Genomic DNA, 23025 nt, shown 5'->3' on the forward strand with positions numbered 1-23025 from the left:
TGGTAATGGGTGAGCAGAACACAATGTGAGTTGCAGAATATTACAAAAGAAATTCAGTTAATTTATTGGTAGAAATGAATAATGGTCCTTACCAATAGTTACCTTCCACATAGTTGTTTTATAATTTCAATATCAAAAAGAACAAATATTTTATGTAATCTGTCTAACACAAGAACACACAGGAAATGGGAGCAGGAGTAGACCATATGGCCCATTGAGTGGCTTCTCCTTAAGAAAGCTTTCATTCAATGACCTAGATTTTCCAATTTTAACACCTATGGTAATCCATTTGAAAGGAATGGATTACTGCGACATAACAATTTTGAAACTTACAACAATTTGCATTTAATATAGGGCCTTTACTATAGTAAAGCATTCTAAGGAGCATAATCAGACAAAAAGTGACATGGAGCCAAAAAAGGAGCTATTAAGATGGGGGTTCAAAAAGCATTATTAAAGAGGTAGGTCTTAAGGAGAATTTTAAAGGAGGAGAGAGAGGCGGAGAGATTTAGGGAGAGAATTCCAAAGCTTAGGGCTCACATGGCTGAAGGCATGACCACCAATGGTAAGGGTGCGGGGAGTGGGGCTGTACAAGAGGTCAGAGTTGGAGGAATTGGAGAGTCGTAAGGCTGGGAAAGATTACAGAGAAAGGGAGGGTTGAGGCAACCAAGGGATTTAAATATAAGCAGACAGGGAGCAAGGGTTTTAAATAGATGGTTGGTTGTGGAGAAAAGAAGCCAGTGGTCATCTTTACTTTCTAGGATATCCTGTAGTAGTGAGCTTGTTTGCCAGAGGATAGCAAGGCCTAATAGTGCTTGATGTAGTTCAGCTTGATCAAGTAAATAACGGCTAAACCAATTATACGCCATATGTATTCAAGTCTGCACCCCTTTGGCTTAAGTGAGTGAAGATAGGAGCTGTACTGGGAGCGACCAGATTGGGAGAGAGTAAGGGTTTTACTGGGGACAAGAGTATCAAAGGTGGAAGTGAGGTGGTGATTGAGCAGATTGATAGCTGTAAAAGTATCGTTACGAAAGGAGTGCCAATGGCTAGATCTTTGGATGTTTGAAAGTTCTGCTGCAAGTGACTTGGGGAGTGGGGTTGGGGAGGGTAATTTTTCCAGGGTCAATTGCAGAAGGAAGTGAAATTGGAAGTGAAAATGGGGACATGGTGGTGTGAAATAAGGAAGTGAACCAAGATGGCCTCAACTATGAATGAGACAATTAGAATAGAGAGGTTATTTGAGATGGCAAGGTTGAGGGGGTGGCTGTAAATATGGTTGAGAGTTCATGTGGATGAAGAGATTAAAGGAGGACAGTGAAGTCAGAGAAGGGCAAGGTGAGTTGAGATGGAGGTTGAAATCAATGAAGACAAGAATTCGTTCAATGTAGGCACTAAAGGAGGAAAGAAGTGAGGATGTCTTGGTGAGAAACGTAAGGTGGGGAGTAGACAATGAGGATTTTAAAGGAGACTAGAGGCGTGGAACTAGGCAAAAAGATGCTAGAGGATTAGGGAGACAGACCAAGATGTGGCCCACATAGCACTGCGGCAGTTTAGGCAGGATAGGTGGTACAGCCATGTGTGGAGGTTTCAAAAAGGGGCAAGGTGTCATCACTCATGAGCCAAGTTTCCATCAAGTCCATGATGCCAATTAAAATCATCTACAGTAAGGCCCTCGCCACCCAGGACCTTATTTCATTACTGAATGGACATTCTGGAAGGTTATGTAGAGAGCAGCGGTGATTGCCTGCAGATTCAAACCAGGGTTAAGTTGATCCGGGGTCCAGCAGAACTGAGTGGTAGCTTCTGTGATTAGCACTGCACACCAATGTATCCAGTCCACCAGCAGGGGGTACATCACCGACAATCAGAAACAGGCAGAAAGTGGCAGAGCAACCTAAGCTAATGTTTTGATTCCACATCTGTTTCAACTCTTACCTTTTAATACAAATTGAAGCTGTTCAACCCATTCTTCTGCTTCACTTGAGGAAGCTGCAGCAAACTGAAAAATTTGAAACAAAAGTTAAACCTTAGAAGAGGAAATGCATGCTGTCAGAAATTTGTGCTTCCAATATTCAGCAGGTCTTTTCTGTGAAAGAACATTTGGAATTATGTTCAGTTTAATTTACACAAATTTAAGTAATTGAAGCAATGGATGACAGTTTAAATTCTGAACAGCAGCTGGCAACTATGTGAATACTGCTCCTCTTCATCAATGTCAAATGCAAAACTGATGAACAAAATTTACCCTTGGCAATTAAGAAGCATCAATGTTTTTCTTTAAACTGCTATATACAACCCTCCAAAAATGTCCTTGTCAGAATCAGCCACTCAACCTGACAACTTAATGAACTGGCTTTCAACAGAAATCTTAAATGTAAGAACTTATTACACTAACCGTCTGTATCATTACTGACTGATTGAAATATTCCATTAAATGTCTTGTCTACACTTCCTCACACTATAAAGATTTTGCTACTGGTTTTGTTAAAAATGCCAAAACTAATTAACAAGAATTTTGGCAGCAAGAACATCATTCTAGACTACGTACGCATCGGTTTAAACTTTTGCTCACTTTTAGAAAATTGTTAGCTAAGAATACAAGAGTACCACACAGAATTGCCTTTGCTGTTTACAGACATAAAATAACATTGGTCCAGCTTTTGCGATGGTAATGATGACAATAATGTCATCGATCGCCATCATTACTCCACTAAAACTGACAATCACCTCTGGTATTTATTAAAACATCCCAAGGTGCTTCACATTATAATGCAAGATACAACACCGAGCCATACAAGGAGATATTAGGGCAGATGAAAGAACATCTAAAAGAGTAAGCAAAGTAGAGAGGCAGAGAGGTTTACGAAGGGAATTCGAGCTTAGGGCCCAAGCAGCTGAAGGCACAGCCACCAATGGTGGAGCAATTAAAATTGGGGATGCTCAAGAGGCCAGAATTAGAGGAGTGTCGATATGATTAGATTAGATTAGAGATACAGCACTGAAACAGGCCCTTCGGCCCACCGAGTCTGTGCCGACCATCAACCACCCATTTATACTAATCCCACACTACCATATTCCTACCAAACATCCTCACCTGTCCCTATATTTCCCTATCACCTACCTATACTAGTGACAATTTATAATGGCCAATTTACCTATCAACCTGCAAGTCTTTTGGCTTGTGGGAGGAAACCGGAGCACCCGGAGAAAACCCACGCAGACACAGGGAGAACTTGCAAACTCCACACAGGCAGTACCCAGAATCGAACCCGGGTCCCTGGAGCTGTGAGGCTGCAGTGCTAACCACTGTGCCGCCCTCTCTCGGAGGGTTGTGGGGTTGAAGGAGATTACAGGGAAAGGGAGGGGCGAGGCCATGGAGGGATTTGAAAATAAGAATGAGAATTTTAAAAACAAGGTGCTGCTTACCCAGGAGTCAACATAGGTCAATGAGCACAGGGATGATGGGTGAATGGGGATTGGTGTGAATTAGACCACGGGCAGCAGAGCTTTGGATGACCTCCAGTCCATGGACAGTAGAATTTGGGAGGCAGGTCAGGAGTGCATTAGAATAGTCAAGTCTAGAGGCAACAAAGGCATGGATGAGGGAAACCTCTGGAGTCCAAAGACGTGCAGAATAATGCAGAAATTCAGAAGTTGCTGCCAGTGATTCAATGTTTCTCCAGAGGGTGCGCTACTGAGGAACCCCAGACTGCTGTCAATGGAAATCAACTGAACTGACATGAACTCTTAAAAGCTCTTCCTTTAGTCTCACTATAAAATCCCTTGAAAGAGTTAGACCTTGTTGAATGAGATGTAACTGGGTTTTTAACATTATGCTAACTTCCTAATTACTGCTAAACACCCTCACTAGCTCTGAGAAGCTAATTTTACATTTGCGGAACGTCAAATTTCTTCAAAATGAGGATAAATTCCACATAATATTTGTTCATCTTTATTTTAGCTTGTACTTTAATCCAATCATAATCAGCTGTTTATCTGAAAACTTAAATTATAGGTTAAGGATATTAAGTGTTTTTAACTTCCTGGTTTGCTGTGTGTGGATACTTAGATGTGATGGGCTGCTTACCTGCTTGCTGACATCACTGCTGCTGCACGCCAAGGAATGCCCCTGACTCAGCACCAGATTTAAATTGCCACTGGGAAAGTGAAAACCACGCTTGAAATCACTAGATCTAGGTGCCATTACTTCGCCACTAACTGCAAAATCCAGGCCAGTGGGTCCCATTGATTATCACTGGGTGAACACCATGGTATTTCAAGGTTACTTGGAACCTGTCAGACATATTTGGCAACAGAGTAGGGTTGAGCATATACCATCACATCACGGAGGCTCAGGTTTGTAGAAAGTAGTACCCAGATGAAAATGCTAATATTTGGCAGTGCAAAGCATCTAGACAAACACGTTCAGCTTCTGGGATGTGAAACTATTACCAGCTTAATATAAAGTAGCTTAGCATCTGTATCAATGTATTAAGAAATGGTAAGAGTTTAATACACTTGACCAGATGCAGCTAAAATTGCCTTTCCACAATTTGAACATCCACGTACGGTGACAAGGAACTCAATCCCCAAATATCAACAGCATTTGTTAATCTATCGGAAAACTCAACCACCACTCCTTTTTATACACAAGGGAATGTGCATCAAGAGGATTCAAGATATGCAATTCCTAAAGTAATCTTCTCTGAGGATTTAATGTGCGGAGCCCAGATTTCTTTTATGTATACCAAACCAAACATCAGTTTTCACTAGCTGATGATCCTTTATGTTCTCTTTATATTAATATTTTCACACCAAGTTTATCCCATAGCAAAGTTTAACACTTGTTAAGATAGAGCTGCAGCATTACACTAATAGGTGCTATTAATTCCAATGCAAATAGGTGACAAGAAAACATCACAGAATACACTGTTTAAAATGAGACCACGACATGAATTTAAATTGCTTTAGTTACTTACCAGCAAAAATCTGTCTGCTCCAGCCCACAAGCTGGAAGATTAGTGCCTGTGAATAGAGTCATAAACTGTGTGGCTGGAAGAAAAAGGGGATCATTCTACTCTCAAGGGCATAAGGTCACCATTTGTAAAGTAAAAATAAATAACTGTTCAGTTCTTAATTAAAAAGTTTTCATTTGGTGGGGGAGGGGGGAAAAATGGGAGGACATTGGTCTCATGGCAGGAAATCAGCAGAAGGTGGATGGAGTGAGAGGAACAGCAATCTGGAAGTTTCGATGGGGGCCCAACCCAATTTTTGAGTTGCTCCTCATTTGCATGAGTGATATGAACACCCAATATGAAACACATTGCCCTTCGATAGCTCAGCAATTAGGTGGTGAGAAACGGAAGGCTACTATAGATTCTTATAGTGTTACAGGAGCATTGCTTTGTGGTCAAAGCAAGGAGGTCATATTATCAAGCTGTAGGACAATGGATGGGAACAAGTAGAGTTCTATCAGGGCCCCAGTGTTTCAGCTACAGCCTTGGAGAGACTAGCAGAGGAAGTTTAGGAGAGAAAAAAGGTCCTCTAGACGGTGAGTGGGTGCCAAGGCAAATTAGTAAATGGGCATGGCAAGAGGTAGCTTATGTGAATGCATGCAGCATTATCTTCAGGATCTGACTGCAGGTAAGAAAGAAGTGTAATGATCTCATCAGAATTGTCAAACTAAGACTCCCATTTACATTTATTATCTACAGTCCCGCAGGACTTTACCTTTGCCTCTTCACTGTCAATCCTTCACTTCCCTGCTTTCCATGAATCCCCATAAATCAGCAAAAACAACTTCACTACAACTTTTCTGCTTGAACTTACACCGTCAAAAGCTGCTACTGCTCTCACAACTACTTCTTCTTGGCTGCACTTGCTGCTTTGTCCAGTCAGCTTTTAGAAACGATAATTCAGGACAAAATTAGTACTCACTTGGACAAATGTAGATTAATTAAGGAAAGCCAGCACAGATTTGCTAAGGGTAAATCGTGTTAACTAACTTTCTTGAGTTTTTTGATGAGGTAACCGAGAGGATTGATGAGGGTAATGCTGTTGATGTGGTGTACATGGACTTCCAAAAAGCATAGGAACCGAGGAACATAGAAAATAGGAGCAGGAGTAGGTCATTCAGCCTGTTGATCAAACAGATCATGGCTGAACATCTACCTCCATGCCATTTTTCCCCAATATCCCCATATCCCTTGATGTCATTGGTATCCAGAAATCTATCAATTTCTGTCTTGAACATGTTCAATGATTGAGCTTCCACAGCCCTCTGGGGTAGAGAATTCCAAAGATTCACCACCCACTGAGTAAAGAAATTTCTCCTCATTTCAATCTTATTCTGAGACTGTGTCCCCTGGTTCTAGACTCACCAGCCAGAGGAAGCATCCTATCCACATCTACCCTGTCACACCCTGTAAGAATTTTGTAAGTTTCAATGAGATCATGTCTCATTCTTTGAAACTCTTTTGATAAAGTGTCACATAATAGGCTTGCCAGCAAAGTTAAAGCCCATGATATAAAAGGGACAGTAGCAGCATAGATAAGAAATTGGCTGAGTGACAGGAAACAGAGTAGTTGTAGTTTTCAGACTGGAGGAAGGTATATAGTAGGGTTCCCCAGGGGTCCGTATTTGGACCATTATTTTTCTTCAAATATATTAATGACCTAGATTTGGTGTACAGGGCACAATTGCAAAATTTGTGGATGACACAAAACTTGGAATTATTGTTAACTGTGAGCAGGATATTGTAAAACTTCAAGAGGACATAGATAGGCTGGTGGAATGCGCAGACAAGTGGCAGATGAAATTTAATGCAGAAAAGTGTGAAGTGATTCATTTTGGTAGGAAGAATGAGGAGGGGCAATATAAATTAAAGGATACAATTCTAAAGGGGGTGCAGGAGCTGAGGGTATATGTGCACAAATCACTGAAGGTTGCAGGGCAGGCGGAAATGCAGTTAATAAAGCATTCGGGATCCTGGGCTTTATAAATAGGGTCACAAGAGTACAAAAACAAGGAAGTTATGATAAACATGTATAAAATACTGGTTCGGCCTCAACTGGAGTATTGTGAACACTATTGGGCACCGTATGTTTGGAAGGATACCAAGGCATTAGAGAGGACAGATTCATGAGAATGGTTCCAGGGATGAGGAACTTCAGTTACGTGGATAGATTGGAGAAGCAGGGTCTGTCCTCCTTGGAGAAGAGAAGATTAAGAGGAGATTTGATAGAGGTGTTCAAAGACATCGAATTATGGGATTTGGCAAAAGAAGCAACATTCCAGGGCGGCACAGTGGCGCAGTGGTTAGCACTGCAGCCTCACAGCTCCAGCGACCCAGGTTCAATTCTGGGTACTGCCTGTGTGGAGTTTGCAAGTTCTCCCTGTGTCTGCGTGGGTTTCCTCCGGGTGCTCCGGTTTCCTCCCACATGCCAAAAACTTGCGGGTTGATAGGTAAATTGGCCATTATAAATTGTCTCTAGTATAGGTAGGTGGTAGGGAAATATAGGGACAGGTGGGGATGTGGTAGAAATATGGGATTAGTGTAGGATTAGTATAAATGGGTGGTTGATGGTCAGAGCCCTTTCCTATCCTGAGTGGTGTGAAACAGGGCTGTGTTCTCGCACCCACACTTTTTGGGATTTTCTTCTCCCTGCTGCTTTCACATGCGTTCAAATCCTCTGAAGAAGGAATTTTCCTCCACACAAGATCAGGGGGCAGGTTGTTCAACCTTGCCCGTCTAAGAGCGAAGTCCAAAGTACGGAAAGTCCTCATCAGAGAACTCCTCTTTGCTGACGATGCTGCTTTAACATCTCACACTGAAGAATGCCTGCAGAGTCTCATCGACAGGTTTGCGTCTGCCTGCAATGAATTTGGCCTAACCATCAGCCTCAAGAAAACGAACATCATGGGGCAGGATGTCAGAAATGCTCCATCCATCAATATTGGCGACCACGCTCTGGAAGTGGTTCAAGAGTTCACCTACCTAGGCTCAACTATCACCAGTAACCTGTCTCTAGATGCAGAAATCAACAAGCGCATGGGTAAGGCTTCCACTGCTATGTTCAGACTGGCCAAGAGAGTGTGGGAAAATGGCGCACTGACACGGAACACAAAAGTCCGAGTGTATCAGGCCTGTGTCCTCAGTACCTTGCTCTACGGCAGCGAGGCCTGGACAACGTATGCCAGCCAAGAGCGACGTCTCAATTCATTCCATCTTCGCTGCCTTCGGAGAATACTTGGCATCGGGTGGCAGGACTATATCTCCAACACAGAAGTCCTTGAAGCGGCCAACACCCCCAGCTTATACACACTACTGAGTCAGCGGCGCTTGAGATGGCTTGGCCATGTGAGCCGCATGGAAGATGGCAGGATCCCCAAAGACACATTGTACAGCGAGCTCGCCACTGGTATCAGACCCACCGGCCGTCCATGTCTCCGTTATAAAGACGTCTGCAAACGCGACATGAAATCGTGTGACATTGATCACAAGTCGTGGGAGTCAGTTGCCAGCATTCGCCAGAGCTGGCGGGCAGCCATAAAGACAGGGCTAAATTGTGGCGAGTCGAAGAGACTTAGTAGTTGGCAGGAAAAAAGACAGAGGCGCAAGGGGAGAGCCAACTGTGCAACAGCCCCAACAAACAAATTTCTCTGCAGCACCTGTGGAAGAGCCTGTCACTCCAGAATTGGCCTGTATAGCCACTCCAGGCGCTGCTTCACAAACCACTGACCACCTCCAGGCGCGTATCCATTGTCTCTCGAGATAAGGAGGCCCAAAGAAGTATAAATGGGTGGTTGATGGTCGGCACAGACTCGGTGGGCCGAAGGGCCTGTTTCAGTGCTGTATATCTAAATCTAAAATCTAAATCTATTGACATGAGAAAAAAACTTTTTTACGCAGCATGCGGTTAAGATCTGGAATGCACTGCCTGAGAGTGTGGTGGAGGCAGATTCAATCAAGGACTTCAAAGAAAACTGGATAATTATCTGCAGAGCTATGAGGAAAAGGCAGGGAGTGGGACTAGATGGGTTGCTCTTGCAGAGAGCGGTCACAGACATGAAGAGCTGAATGGCCCCTTTCTGTGCTGCAACATTCCATGATTCTATGATCATGCACACTTATGGTAAGCTGGTACATAAATTGCAAGGATTGAAAGCCATTGCCTGGGGTAGATACTGACCTACTTCCAGTCTTCTTGAGAGGAAGCTGGAACACAAGAAAAGGGAAACAAACAGCATAGGAAGAGGTTGCACTATTCTGAAAACAGTCATCCTTATGAAGGAGGCTATCACAGATATCATTGGAAGATGCACAATAGTCAGCATCAGAAACAGGAAGGGTTTGACGAGATCTTTCCTTCCATAACTCCTACTTAATTATTTCAGTCACACACTCATTAACTTCCTGAACATGACAACCTGGTGTTACATTGCATTACCACTGACCCCCTAGTGCTCATCTTTACAAAGACATCCTTGACCTTATTCCTCTGCTCTTTTTCTACTTCAGTCAGAAGACTTGAATGCTAGTGCCAGATGGACTAATGAAAAAAAACATGATAACAATGCATTGTCACATGTTCTTCGCAATCGTAATCCACATAACTTGGAGAGTGGATTTGATATGGTAAGGGCGACCAAGGGAAGAGCTAACATCCTAGCTCTTCTGATGGGGACATAGATACCGACTGCAGGGACCTCTATTTATAAAAAAAAATTCTGTCCCCTACCAATTGTCAAATGCACTGTCAAGATACTGTCAAAACATATCAGACAGTATTTACTTCCTAGCTCCATTATTGACTTTTCAGTCACCCACTATCATCTTAATAGCCATTACAGCTGAATTCCCCCCATCTCTCAACTGGATTCTATGACTCTAATAATATTTCCCAGGGAGCCTCATGGTGGTGCCATTTTGACCTGGTCTCAACTACCTCATCTGCCTTGGACAAGCTGGAATATGGAATGGATAAGGGCTTCACTCGGATTACTGATCTTATCTGGCAACAGTCTGGGATTAAGCCAGTCTGTTTGCAACATTGGTGTCACCTTTGACGATGAGATAAGCTTCCGACTTCATATTCGTGCTGTTATGGAAGTGTGCTATGTCGAATGATGAGTTTATAATCCACTGACTGGAAACTTAAATTAAACTTTAAAGAAAAAGAAACAGATAAAAGGTGACTTTACTAGCAGCTAAGATGACCACCCCAATTTTCATCACTATACGCCACATTGCAATGCATCGAGGCGGAGACGAGTTGTCTACCCAGTCCCAGCAAGAACAATGACCTGGGAATCTGAGTGCACTACCTATACTGCTCCCATTAGCAGGACATTAAGGCTATCACTTGGACATTAAATTGGAGGAGACGAACCACTCAAACCTAATAACTTGAACAATGGGATCCTGTTTGACAGAAGGGAATTCCTGGACATGAACTGATTAAGTTGCAAGAGGGAATACAGACTGGTAACCATCATGTTGAATCACTGGGTGACCATCATGTGACATGCCCCACCACCTGTGTGCTTAAGCTGGTGTTTTTTTCTGTAGCAGGCAAACAACCAGCTAGAGACTGAAAAGAGAAGACCCAAGTGGGGTCTCTCTTCTCTCTCTCTCTCTCCAGTCCACCTTGCAAGCTTTGAACCCTGCCTGCTGGCTGTAACCATCTATGCCTATCACTGCTGCAAATAGAGACCCCATGAAAGAAATCATCTGCATTACTGTTTCCAAATGAACCACCAAATCAGCTGTCCACATCAGCAAACCAGAAGCCTTAGGATCCCCAAATTCAACCTGAAGCCAGAGTCACCAACCTCCACAGACTGTATACCCCTTTTTATTGCTCCACACTCTAATCCGACCAATCTATTCTTCCCCACTCTGTAACCTATTTGTGTGTGTGTAAACCTCGATTTTGTGTGTGTGTGTAAGTTGGAGTGTAGTTTATTATTTAATTTAGTTCGGTTTAAGTACAATAAAGCGAACTTATTTTTTCGTCAAACTCAAGAAAAACTGTCCGATTGGTTCTTTTCATGATCATTGCACGTAAAAAGTTAAACACTCACTGAATAGGCAGGTATACACACTATAAAAAGGAAATACACCTGGTGTGGTCAAACAAGGAGAGGGAAGCCCTTCAACTCCTCCTCACCTGATCATAACAATGCCACCACAAAGACCGCCTATTTCCACCTCCATTATATTGCCCGACTTCACCCGCCTCAGTTCATCTGCTGCTAAAACCTTCATTCATGTCTTTGTTACTTCTAGACTTGACTATTCCAATGAGCTCCTGGCTGGTCTTCCACATTCTACTCCCCGTAAACTTGAGGTCATCCAAAACTCTGCTGCCCACGTCTTAACTCGCACCAAATACCGTTCCCCTATCACCTCTGTGCTCGCTGACCTACATTGGCTCCGATCAAGCAACATCTTGGTTTTAAAATTCTCATCCTTTTTTTCAAATCCCTCCATGGCCTCACCCCTCCACATCTCTGCAATCTTTTCCAGCCCCACAATACCTGCGCTCCTCTAATTCTGGCCTATTGTGTATCCCTGATTTTAATTGCTTCACCATTGGTGGCCATGTTTTCAGTTGCCTGTGCCCCAAGCTCTGGAATACCCTCCATTCACCTCTCTGCCTCTTCACCATGCTTTCCTTCTTTAAGACACTCCCTAAAACCTAGCTCTTTGACCAAGCTTTGGTCATCTAACCTGATATTGCCTTTTATGGTTTAGTGTCATAATTTGTTTTATAATGCTCCTGTGAAGTGCCTTGGGATGCTTCATTACATTAAATGTACTATACAAGTTATTGTTATACAGTCTGCTCACCTGCAGCACAGAGGATGTGTGCTGCAGTTCAGTAGCAGGAGCATTGTGCAATGGGAAAATAACATGATGCTACCTCTCATGAAAACAACAATTCTTAAACAACCCTTGCAGTCCACTGAAACAATGCCCACCTTAGCACTAGAAAGCAAGTTGGGCCACGCTGCCCCTGAAATCGTAAAATTGATCAATCTGCAGCAGGGCTCTCATAGGGCAGAGCTTGAGGCCACCAGCCACAAACACCTCACAACCCCTTTAAATGAACCCCAGCACCTTTTACAGTCATTAAAAGAGCACTTAAGACAAGCACTAGGGGCTCACACAGAGGTAAAAAAATAGCTTGTAGGCCTTCCTGTAGTCAGTAAAACCACAATGCTGTTTGAAACCTTTGGCTGAGAAATCCATGCATCCTCGTTTTTTTGGGCACGGGGTTGCAATTCACAACCTTCCCATGCTGGTTCCAAATAAGGTGGGCAACATGTAAATTTGGTTACACCAACCTCATCTGCATGATAGCAGCATGTGTCTGAATGGGTTCTGTGCTGTTTCCTCCTTCTTCATGTTGCTGACTGGCCCCCTGCTGAACACAGAGGCAAACAGGGTTGTGCAGATACCATGTGGTGCAGCCAGCCCGCTCTTCTTAAAGGCAGGCTGTACCTCGTAAAGGGAAGCTGCACTGAATAATATTGCTGGAATTTAAGTGATGGAAAATAGAACACCATGGCAGAGGGAGGGTCTCAGGGTGATGGATGCTACCCTGGAGGAGGAGAAAAGATGTGGTTCTGTGAGAAGCCAAGAGGCCCTCAGGGACCACTCTCAGATGGGAGTGGGATCAGGTGGCCAGGGAGGTTAATTCCTGGAGTCTGGACCCAAGGACCTGGTGGCAGTACCACAAGAAGTCTAATGACCTCACGTGCCTGGGCAAGATCAGGGAATGCATCTTTACCTGACATCTCCGACCCACCACACCACCAACCTCTCATGCTGCTCAATGTATCACACCCCTATCACTCACCCATCAGCATTCCCCAGCACTCAAGACTCATAGCAAACATCTAGATTCTGCACCTCACCATCACACACTGACCAATGCTACCAGACTCACCCACCTCTTGCTGCCTCCACATTCCTCCAACTATTCAGCTGTGGCAGGATCACCCAAACACAGTGTTGCACAATTACTGACATTCTGTCCTCTCTCTTGCAGGACAAAGCAGCAACAATAGAAGGCAACAGAGCAGAACATTTGGGGGTGGGGTTGCAAGTGGTAGGACAAGAATGTCTGCATTTCCTGAGCCCTGCAGAAGAGATGGCACTCAGCATCATGGAGCCGGCAGCGACAGAGTCCGTGTGATCCAGCATCACTGAGAACATTGAGGATGATGGGATGTTCCTGCCTTTGCCCCTTATCAGTTCACCCTCATCCTGCTATCTGGCATGATGTGCAAGCTGCAGATGGTGTGACCATGGACCTCTTTCTTCCCACCCTACAACACCCTTCCCTTACTCCAACTATCTGATCTCCTGTTTTCAGATAACAAAGAACTGCAGCTGCCTAACCACAGCAGCGCAAGGAGGAACAGAGAGACAATAGCACATCACTAATGAGGTCCCATCACTTGATATGACACAGCGGGATATTGGCACTGTCAATACCTTGGGGGCTAGTATAGAGTTGGGATCAGTGCGTAGTGAGTCATCCAGACACGAGTGGGCTGCAGCCAGGCCAGGGGTAAAGGATGGTTTGTATGCCAGTTCCTCAGGGGGTAAGGTTGCAAATGGGTTCTATTGCAGAGGACTCAGATGAGAACCTTGATGGAGCATCATACAGGAGAGCGCTGTTGAGCATGAACACTGAGATGCTGGTCAGCCAAACAGCCTCCTGTTACTGTCAAGGAGCATGGAGGAATCTGATTCCAAGTTGGCAGAGGGAATGGCAGAACATCCCCTCTCTGTTGCCTCTGTTTCATTGCCCTGTCGTGCTACAGATCTACAGGCACTACCACTGCTGACCCCATACCTGCAGGAACCTTTGTGTACAAAGGTCAACAACTCCTCTGCACTCCTTGCGAGGAAACAGAAAATGAAGGAACTCAACACAACACCTCGAAAAATATTCCAGAGGACTTCGAGCCAGTGTTTGAGATAATAGAAATTATTAAAAATTACCTTACGTGTAATTTTAGTGTCTGGTCCTTTGAGGAACCCTTGTGCAGGGCCCATTTGCAGTTTCATGGTTGTGGTTTGTTAATGATTTAAAAAATCTGTTGCCTGGACCTGCATGGTCCAAATTAGGTAGACTGGTGTCGCATCAGGCAGTAGGGCTGTGTGACATCAGGATAGCACGTATTCACAGCCTTCTGGTACACAAGTGGACCCCACCTTGTGCACCCCTTTCCTGGTAGGATGCCACGCAGGCCAGGCAAAGAAGCAACCGGTCGTGCATCATGCCCCAGCAATGTGGGATTAAATTTATTTTATTATAGGACTGTTAGAACTTAGTTGTCATATCCTTAAGTATAATGGTTAAAATTATATTCCATATGCAACATAACCACAAAGCATGATGTTAGCTGAAGTTCTGTACAAGTCATGACATGTCGTGAAGCAATGGAAAGGGTTAGTTCAGACTATGTAAAGACCCTTTATTTAAAAGTTGTTAGTCTGTAGATTTCCCCAGGGAAACTGTTTGCAGTTTTTTTACTAGTTAAAAAGCTAACATGATTAGCCAAACGGCTGTGAAATGGGACAAATGCACATCATACTTGTTAAGTTGTCATTGTTGATGAATAAACAGCAAGGAAACACGAATCTGGAGTCCCCCGAATGACAATGGCCGGAATTTTACGTTGGGCGGAAGGCACCACCCACTGGCCAAAAAGTTGGGGGTGAGCCCGGTGGCGAGTCACGCAAGGATTTCATGCCCCTGCAGGTCTTAATTGGCCTCGGGCAGGACTTCAGCCCCTCTGAGGCAGGACATCCCGCCCAATCAGCTGGCCAGCAGCTCTCAGTCCCAGCAGCGCCACCAGGAGCATTGGCCACTGATGGGACTGCAGCGAGCTGCAGCAGCAACAGGGTTGCCGGCCCAGAAACAAGGTACGTCTCTGGGGCCTCGTCGGGGCAATCAGCTGGGCCCAGGCGAGGCAAAGGTTGGCAGGTGTTGGGTCGGGGGGGGGGGTGGGGCCGGGAGTTTGTAACATACTAAGCTCGCATCATCATCAAGAAGAAGACAGAAGATAGACTTCCATCAAGAGACAAGGTGCCCAGTTAACTGCAGGCTGAGGACTGGTGTTCCATTGTGAATGCAAGTGCCGATCACTGCCCTTTGTTAATTGCTTATTGTGGAAAACTTAATAAAGTCTGTGAAGCTTGTGAAAACACCCTCGTACCTGTGTGGTTTTGTAGCTAGTCGGAGCTGGAAGTCCCTTTTCGATCTGCTCTCCCAAATTAGTCTGTAACTGTAACTGACCCAAGTTTTACAATTGAAGCATTGACCAGATCTTACAAGTGGTGCCGAAACCTGGGGTTTTGACTAGTACGTAAACAGAGGGTGTTGAAGCAAGTTTCACAAACGTAGGAACTTCGTTTAGCCAACAATAATTCTTGCGGAGATAATCACTTCTGAGGTGGCAGATTATACCGACCCAGTGGTATCTCTCTAAAAGTACACGTTGTGTCACAGAAAGATAATGGGATGAAGGGTCTCTGGGAAACTTATGAGGAAGAATTAAGCACTAAATGTAATATGGACAGTATCCAGTCCCTGTTAAAAGTGTGTATGGAACATGAACGCATTCCATTTAAAAAGATAGTGAGGTTTTCCAGGAGGTGGTCTTGGCTAAACGTCAGAAGGGTGACAAGGCTTTAAATCTGATTGCATATGCAGCATCATACTGTGTGCTCTGCAGTGAGGGAGTGATCGTCGCCAGTGAGACAAACGGTAGCTCAAAGTAAACAGATCTTGCAGTAGCAGACACAGCTACATGAGTTACATAATAAACTAGTGTCCTTTACTGCCACTATACAGCATCAGGCATTTAATGCAGTACAGGTTGGTGCAGCTCGGCATGATTAGAGTTAGCAGAGAAGCATTCTGTCACTCTCACACAGGAAAATATCCAGTTGACCCAGAAGTTAAAGGATTCTAGGGGTGCCCTTAGGGAGTTACAGGAGGAACCCCACATGAAGGCAGACCACGAGTGCAGATCTACCATTAAGTGGATGCGAACCCAGAGGGGAAAGCAACAGGCAGGTCGTTGTAGCAGCCATCACAAAATGTGGAGCATCACACAGGTGATAGTGAAATGGGGCAGTAGGCCTCAGAGGACGAAGACAATGGGGAAGGAGAACCATTGCCAGTCTGTCCAGTTAAGGTAACGACAACACAGAAAAGAACAATCTGTTGCTCTCAATCCCACCAAGCCATGAGTGAGGTGGAGATATAAAAGGAAAGGAAATGTTTATGACCTGCAGTGAGGCTAAAATGTTTGTGAGAAAAAAAAAAGAGGAAAAACCTGTGTGTGAGTAAGTTTCTGTTTGTGCATCTTAAGTTTCCTGTTTGATTTCTTTGTTGGTCTGCAAGCCAGTGTCTAGCAAAGGGTCAGTTAACCCTCTATGATCTGGTCCTGCATGTTGTCTTAAAGCAGTTGGTTGTTTAATGTGTGTGTATAGTTGCATTTTAAATTGGTGTGAGTGAGGAGAAAATGAGTTATAATAATTATAACAACATGGATAGTGGAGTGCTTTGTGCTGGGGGAAAGAGAGAGAGAGAGAGAAGTTCCTACCACGGCGGGGGCGGTGGGGGGGAATAATGAGTAATGACATTCAGGGGCAGAGGAAATGTGAGCTCTGTCACTTTGATTGTTCCTGTGGGTGAAAACCTGAAAACCCTTCCCCCCACTCCCCCTCCTGCCTGTGAATGACTGCTGGTTAAAGTGTACTGCAGATTTAAAAATTTTGTTTGGCGTTAGAATGTTTTCTCGTGAGAATTCACCTTTTTAGTTTTAATTCCAGTTGTTTGAAAGACATTTGAAGAAAGGACGAATCAGAACCACTGATGTCATTTATTTCCTTTGTTTTAAAAGCACACACAGTTTTTTTTTTAAACTTACGTTTCAAGTTGTTAAGGTAAATGTTGTGAATGAAGAATGCAAAGTACAGTATGGGAAGCTTTCAGCGGATGTATGCAATAAACAATGTGTGGATAATGTATATGTGTAAATTTAAATGTGTTTTCTTCCCCAAAATTGTGATTTTGCTTTTCTTATCACTGAGAAAAAAATAAACTCACAATGGCGATTGTGAGCTGGAGTAAAAGGGGAGTGCAATTTAAATAAACTAAATGTTTTGAATTATTTAATCTTGAGTCGTGATTACTGGCCACAATCATGGTTCTAGGGTAGTACGATAGACATTTGGGAAATTTACCCTGAACAAAATTCTCACAAAGAAAAAGGGAAAATTTTGAGATTGGATACTGCTAATTGGAATTTGAAAACAACCAGTTTGGGTCTGAAACAGACCACGTGTTTTAAGTTCAAACAGTCAAAAAGAGAATTGAAAAATCGGGCGGTGACATCATTACTAGTCCATTTTTTTTCCCAACAATATACTTTATTCATAAAAATCTGTAAAAATACATTACAAAACAGTTCCAAGTTGACATTCCAGAGAGTGCAAAATAAATCAGTTTTCTTCAATACAGAACGTGAGTTGCCTCACAACCCTTCCATTCCATTTTACATACAATGCACATTTGCATTACAAGGCAAAACCATATTTTGGTGCATACAGCCAGAGGGGTTTTTCACGGGTTCCAGACCCTCGGTATATTATGGCGGGAGGACCTTATACCCATGGCCTTTCCCCATTGAGCCTTTGCGGCGGCTGCCCCAAGCTTTAGTGTGTTCCTCAGCACGTAGTCCTGGACCTTGGAATGTACCAGTCTGCAACACTCGGTCATGGATAACTCTTTGCACTGGAAGACCAGCAGGTTTCAGGCAGACCAAAGAGCGTCTTTCATCGAGTTGATGGTCCTCCAGCAGCAGTTCATATTTATCTCGGTATACGTCTCCGGGAACAGACCGTAGAGCACAGACTCCGATGTTACGGAGCTGCTCAGGATGAACCTCTACAAAAACCCCTGCATCTCTTTCCACGTCTGCTTTGCAAAGGCACATTCCAGAAGGAGGTGGGCAACGGTCTCTACCCCACCACAGCCACCTCAAGGGCAGTGTGCGGAGGCGGTGAGCTCCCGGGCATGCAGGAAGGATCTGATGGGGAGGGCCCTTCTCACCATCATCCAAGCTACGTCTTGATGCTTGTTTGAAAGTTCTGGCAATGAGGCATTCTGACAAATGACTTCGGCAGTCTGCTCAGGGAACCATCCGACAGGATCCACCATCTCCTTTACCTGTAAGACCTTGAGGTCATTCCGTGCAGACAACTGCCTGATGAATTGGTGGTCAAAAGTGTTTTCTGCATAAACATTCCCACGAAGGATAGGTGGTACGGCACAGTTCAACTGGATGGAGCGTTCCACAGCAATGTGGCCAGACCCATCCTTCACAACACTGGGGACACATAGAACCTCAGCACATGGTGACACTTGGTGCTTGCGTTCTACGCACAGCTTAATGCAGCCGCCCACCAAGGTGGCCATCAGGATGAGGGCGATGTTGGTACATTTTTCCCCCTTGATCCAGAGGTTTGAACATCATGTCCCTCTTGATACGGTCCATTTCGGATCTCCAGATAAAGCGGAAAATGGCTCGGGTGACCGCCACGTTGTATGAGTTGGGTATGGGCCAGATCTGCGCCACGTACAGCAACAATGTGAGCGCCTCGCACCTGACCAGGTTCTTACCCGCAATGGAGAGAGAACGCTGCTCCCTCATGTTCAGTTTATGGTGTACCATGGTGACTCGCTCCTTCAAGGTTTTGGCGCATGCCCCGGCCCCTCCAAACCATATCCCCAGCACCTGACGATGAAGGGGACAAAAGATCGGTCAGCCCAGTTCCCAAAGAACATGGCCTTGCTCTTGCTGCGATTTACTTTAGCTCCCGAGGCCAGTTCGAATTGGTCGCAGATGCTCATCAGCTGCGAACGGACGACGGATCCGGGCAGAAGACGACAACATCGTCCATGTACAGGGAGGCTTTGACCTGCGTGCCTCCGCTGCCTGGGATTGTCACCCCTCCTATGCCCGCATCCTTCCTGATGGACTAGGCAAAAGGTTCAATACAGCAAACCAACAAGACAGGAGAGAGAGGATAGCCCTGCCTGACTCCAGATTTGATCAGGAAACTTGCTGATTCCCATCCACTGAGACTGCGCTCCTGATGTTTGTGTAGAGCAGTTGGATCCAATTGCGGATTCCCTCCCCAAACCCCATTTTGGACAGCACGTCCATCATGTATATGTGCGATATACTGTCAAAAGCCTTCTCCTAGTACAAGCTTTTAGAACATAGAAACATAGAAAATAGGAGCAGGAGTAGGCCATTCGGCCCTATGAGCCTGCACCGCCATTCAATACGATCAAGGCTGATCCTCCAAACTCAGTACCCTGTTCCCGCTTTCTCCCCGCATCCCTTGATTCCTTTAGCCCTAATAACTATATCTAACTCTTTCTTGAATATATTTAACGAATTAGCCTCAACTGCTTTCTGTGTAGAGAATTCCACAGGTTCACCAATCTCTGGATCAAGAAAGCCCTCCTCATCACAGTCCTAAATGGCTTACCCCGTATCCTTAGATTGTGACTCTTGGTTCTGGACTCCCCCGCCATCGGGAACATCCATCCTGCATCTAGTCCATCCAGTCCTGTTAGAATTTTGTAGGTTTCTATGAGATCCCCTCTCATTCTTCTAAACTCTAGCGAATACAAGCCTAATCGACCCAATTGCTCTTCATACGTCAGTCCTGCCATCCCAGGAATCAGTCTGGTGAACCTTCGCTGCACTCCGTCCATAGCAAGAACATCCTTCCTCAGATAAGGAGACCAAGACTGCACACAATACTCCAGGTGTGGTCTCACCAAGGCCTTGTATAATTGCAGCAAGACATTCCCTCAGCTATATCATTAATATATATTGTGAATAGCTGGGGTCCTAGCACTGATCCCTGCGGTACCCCACTAGTCACTACCTGTACTCGAATCCTCTCGCTAAGAAGGCCAACATACCATTTGCATTCTTAACTGCCTGCTGCACCTGCATGCTTACTTTCAGCGACTGGTGCACAAGGACACCCAGTCTCACTGCACCTCCCCCTTTCCCAATCTATCGCCGTTCAAATAATAATCTGCCTTTTTGTTTTTGCCACCAAAGTGGATAACCTCACATTTATCCACATTATACTGCATCTGCCATGTATTTGCCCACTCACTCAACCTGTCCAAATCACACTGGAGCTTCTCTGCATCCTCCTCACAGCTCTTACTCCCACCCAGCTTTGTGTCATCTGCAAGCTTGGATATATTACATTTAACAAAGTGATTCTTGACAACGCAGCTGGCAGCCGACGTCATCAGACTGCACCAATCTGCGCACACGTGCAGACGGGCTCCTGCTCTCTGCGCATGTGCTGCGTTCCGCATTGCCAGGATTGGTTGGCACATGCACAGATGATGTCATCGCGTAACGCGGCGAGAGAGCGGGGGTGGGGGAAGCGGGAAGAGCGCAGGGGTGGGGGAAGCGGGGAGAGAGCGGGGTTGGGGGGAGTGGGGAGAGCGCGGCCGACGACCTTGGTGGTGGCGGATGCGCTCTCCTCCTCCCCTACACTCTCTCCTTCCCCGGCCCGCTCGATCACTCCCTCCCCAGCCTGCTCGCTCACTCCGGCCTTTGTGTGCTGCCATGTGTTTACGTTGCCTTTGTGTGATTATTTGAGCAGCACCATCTTTAGTCCTGGCAGCTGCCTGAACATCGCAGACTGTGACTTTTTAGTGGCACAGGCTGCATTTGCGCATGTGTCACTGCAGTGCCACCTAGTGGTTGCGTTGTCAGCAAATGCAGCCTACATTTAATTCCCTCATCGATATCAATATATATTGTGAATAGTTGGGGTCCTAGCACTGATCCCTGCGGTACCCCACTAGTCACTACCTGCCACTCGGAAAAAGACCTGTTTTATTCCTACTCTTTGTTTCCTGTGTGCCAACCAGTTCTCTATCCTTACCCCCAATCCCATGTGTTTTAATTTTGCACGCTAATCTCTGATGTGGGACCTTATCGAAAGCCTTTTGAAAGTCCAAATACACCACATCCACTGGTTCTCCCTCATCTATTACACTAGTTACATCCACAAAAAATTCCAATACATTTGTCAAGCATGATTTCCCTTCTGTAAATCCATGTTGACTTTGTCCGATCATGTCATTGTTTTCCAAGTGCTCTGCTATTACATCTTTGATAATGGACTCTAGCATTTTCCCCACTACTGATGTCAGGCTAACTGATGAGGCAGATGTCCACCTCCCTGTCCCATACATAGGCGATTGTATCCCTGAGTAGCGCAAGGCTATCAGAGACCTTCCTGCCGGTTACAGTACAGGTCTGATCGGGGTGAATCACCATATCCAGAGTAGACTTGACCCGACTGGCAATGACTTTGGACAGAATCTTGTAGTCTACATTAAGCAGTGAGATGGGCCGCCAATTTCTGATTTCCGCCCTCTCCCCCTTCCGCTTGCAGATGAGGGAGATGATGCCTTTCTTCATGCTGCCAGCCAGAAGCATACTCTCGTATACTTCCAGCAGATGTGGGCCGATCCAGTCCCACAGAGTCGAATAGAACTCCGCTGGTAAGCCGGGAGTTTTACTCGTTTCAAAGGACCTGATGGCCTTTGTCAGCTCACCCAGAATTAGCAGTTTGTCTAGACTCTCCCGCATGCTGACATCTAAGACTTTCGTGACAGATGACAGGAAGGACTGGGAGGCTGTGCTGTCCGTGGGCTTCACGTCATACAGCATGGCATAAAAGGATTGGCTGATCCTTAGTATGTCAGACTGCAATGACGTCACCGAGCCGTCCTCTTCTTTCAGGCTGCTGATCACAGAGCTCTCTGTGTACCATTTGGAAGAAGAAACGTGAGCACGTCTCATCCTGCTCAATGGAAAGAACACTGGACCGGATGATGATCTTAGAGGCCTCTAATGGCAAAGAGCGAGGCCTGCTGGCTCTTCACCTCTTGGAGATCCTCCTTGACCTCGACCCCCATCGACTGCAGCCGGAGCAGATCCTTTTCTGGAGTTGGGACATTTCCCTCTGTCTCTCTCTCACCTTCTGAACACCTTTGAGGATAAAGAACCTCTTGATGTTCGCCTTGATTGCTTCCCACCAATGCACTGGAGACTCAAAGAGGGGTTTCACGGTTCTCCAACCTTTGTAATCTCTTTTGAGTTCCTCAAAGTTCTCTGGGGTTAGCAGTGTTACATTCAGCTTCCATGTCCCCCTGCCAATCAGCTGGTCATCCTGTAAGTGACAGTCGGCCAGTAGGAGGCAGTGGTCAGAGAAGAACACTGGTTTGACGTTGGTGGATCTGACCATGAATGCACGGGACACAAACAGAAAGTCAATCCTGGACCGGGCAGACCCATCCGGTCTTGACCAGGTGTATCTACGCTGTGCTTCGTCTGCAGGGTTGCTGAAGATGTTGTGCAGCTTGACATCTTTTACTGTTTCCATGAGGAATCTGGACATAGCGTCCAGTTTGCTGTCGTCACTGCCGGATCATCCAGCTGCATCAATGATGCAGTTGAAGTCATTGCCTAGAATGATCGGCCTGGATGTCGCCAGCAGCAGTGGGAGCCGCTGGAGGACAGTCAGCCGCTCGCTGCATTGAACCAGGGAGTACACGTTGATCAACCGGAGTGGAGCATTGTTGTACATTACGTCTGCTACAAGGAGGCAACCGTCCACCACCTCCTTAACTTCGGAGATGGTGAAGTTGCCTCCCCGCAGCAGAATACCCAGGCCAGAGGAAGGGGAATCATTTCCCCCTGACCAGATCGATGGCCCGTGGGATCACCATCGCAACCATTGCCTGTAAGTGCTGAGGTGCGGTATCCCACACTCCTGCAGAAACAGGAGGTCGGCTTTGACCTTGGCAAGATAGCCCAAGGTCTAAGCACATCGCATAGTGGATTTAACGCTATGCATGTTAATTGAG

At 45.4% G+C, this 23025-nt stretch overlaps 1 protein-coding gene across 4 annotated transcripts in view; it reads right to left on the reverse strand.

Annotated features, from left to right (window-relative positions):
• skap2 (src kinase associated phosphoprotein 2) overlaps window positions 1–23025 on the reverse strand; it is a 415888-nt gene that overhangs the window by 145264 nt on the left and 247599 nt on the right. For 3 of the 4 annotated variants that reach the window (XM_068059114.1, XM_068059126.1, XM_068059144.1), the window contains exon 8: window positions 1939–2002. In XM_068059114.1, the coding sequence (XP_067915215.1) occupies window positions 1939–2002 (64 nt within the window). Of the gene's footprint in view, window positions 1–1938; window positions 2003–17463; window positions 18836–23025 lie in introns of those variants that run through there. The other variant, XM_068059135.1, reaches the window with a different exon arrangement.

Source organism: Heterodontus francisci, chromosome 2, assembly GCF_036365525.1.
Source record: "Heterodontus francisci isolate sHetFra1 chromosome 2, sHetFra1.hap1, whole genome shotgun sequence".
Taxonomy (NCBI): Eukaryota; Metazoa; Chordata; class Chondrichthyes; order Heterodontiformes; family Heterodontidae; genus Heterodontus; species Heterodontus francisci.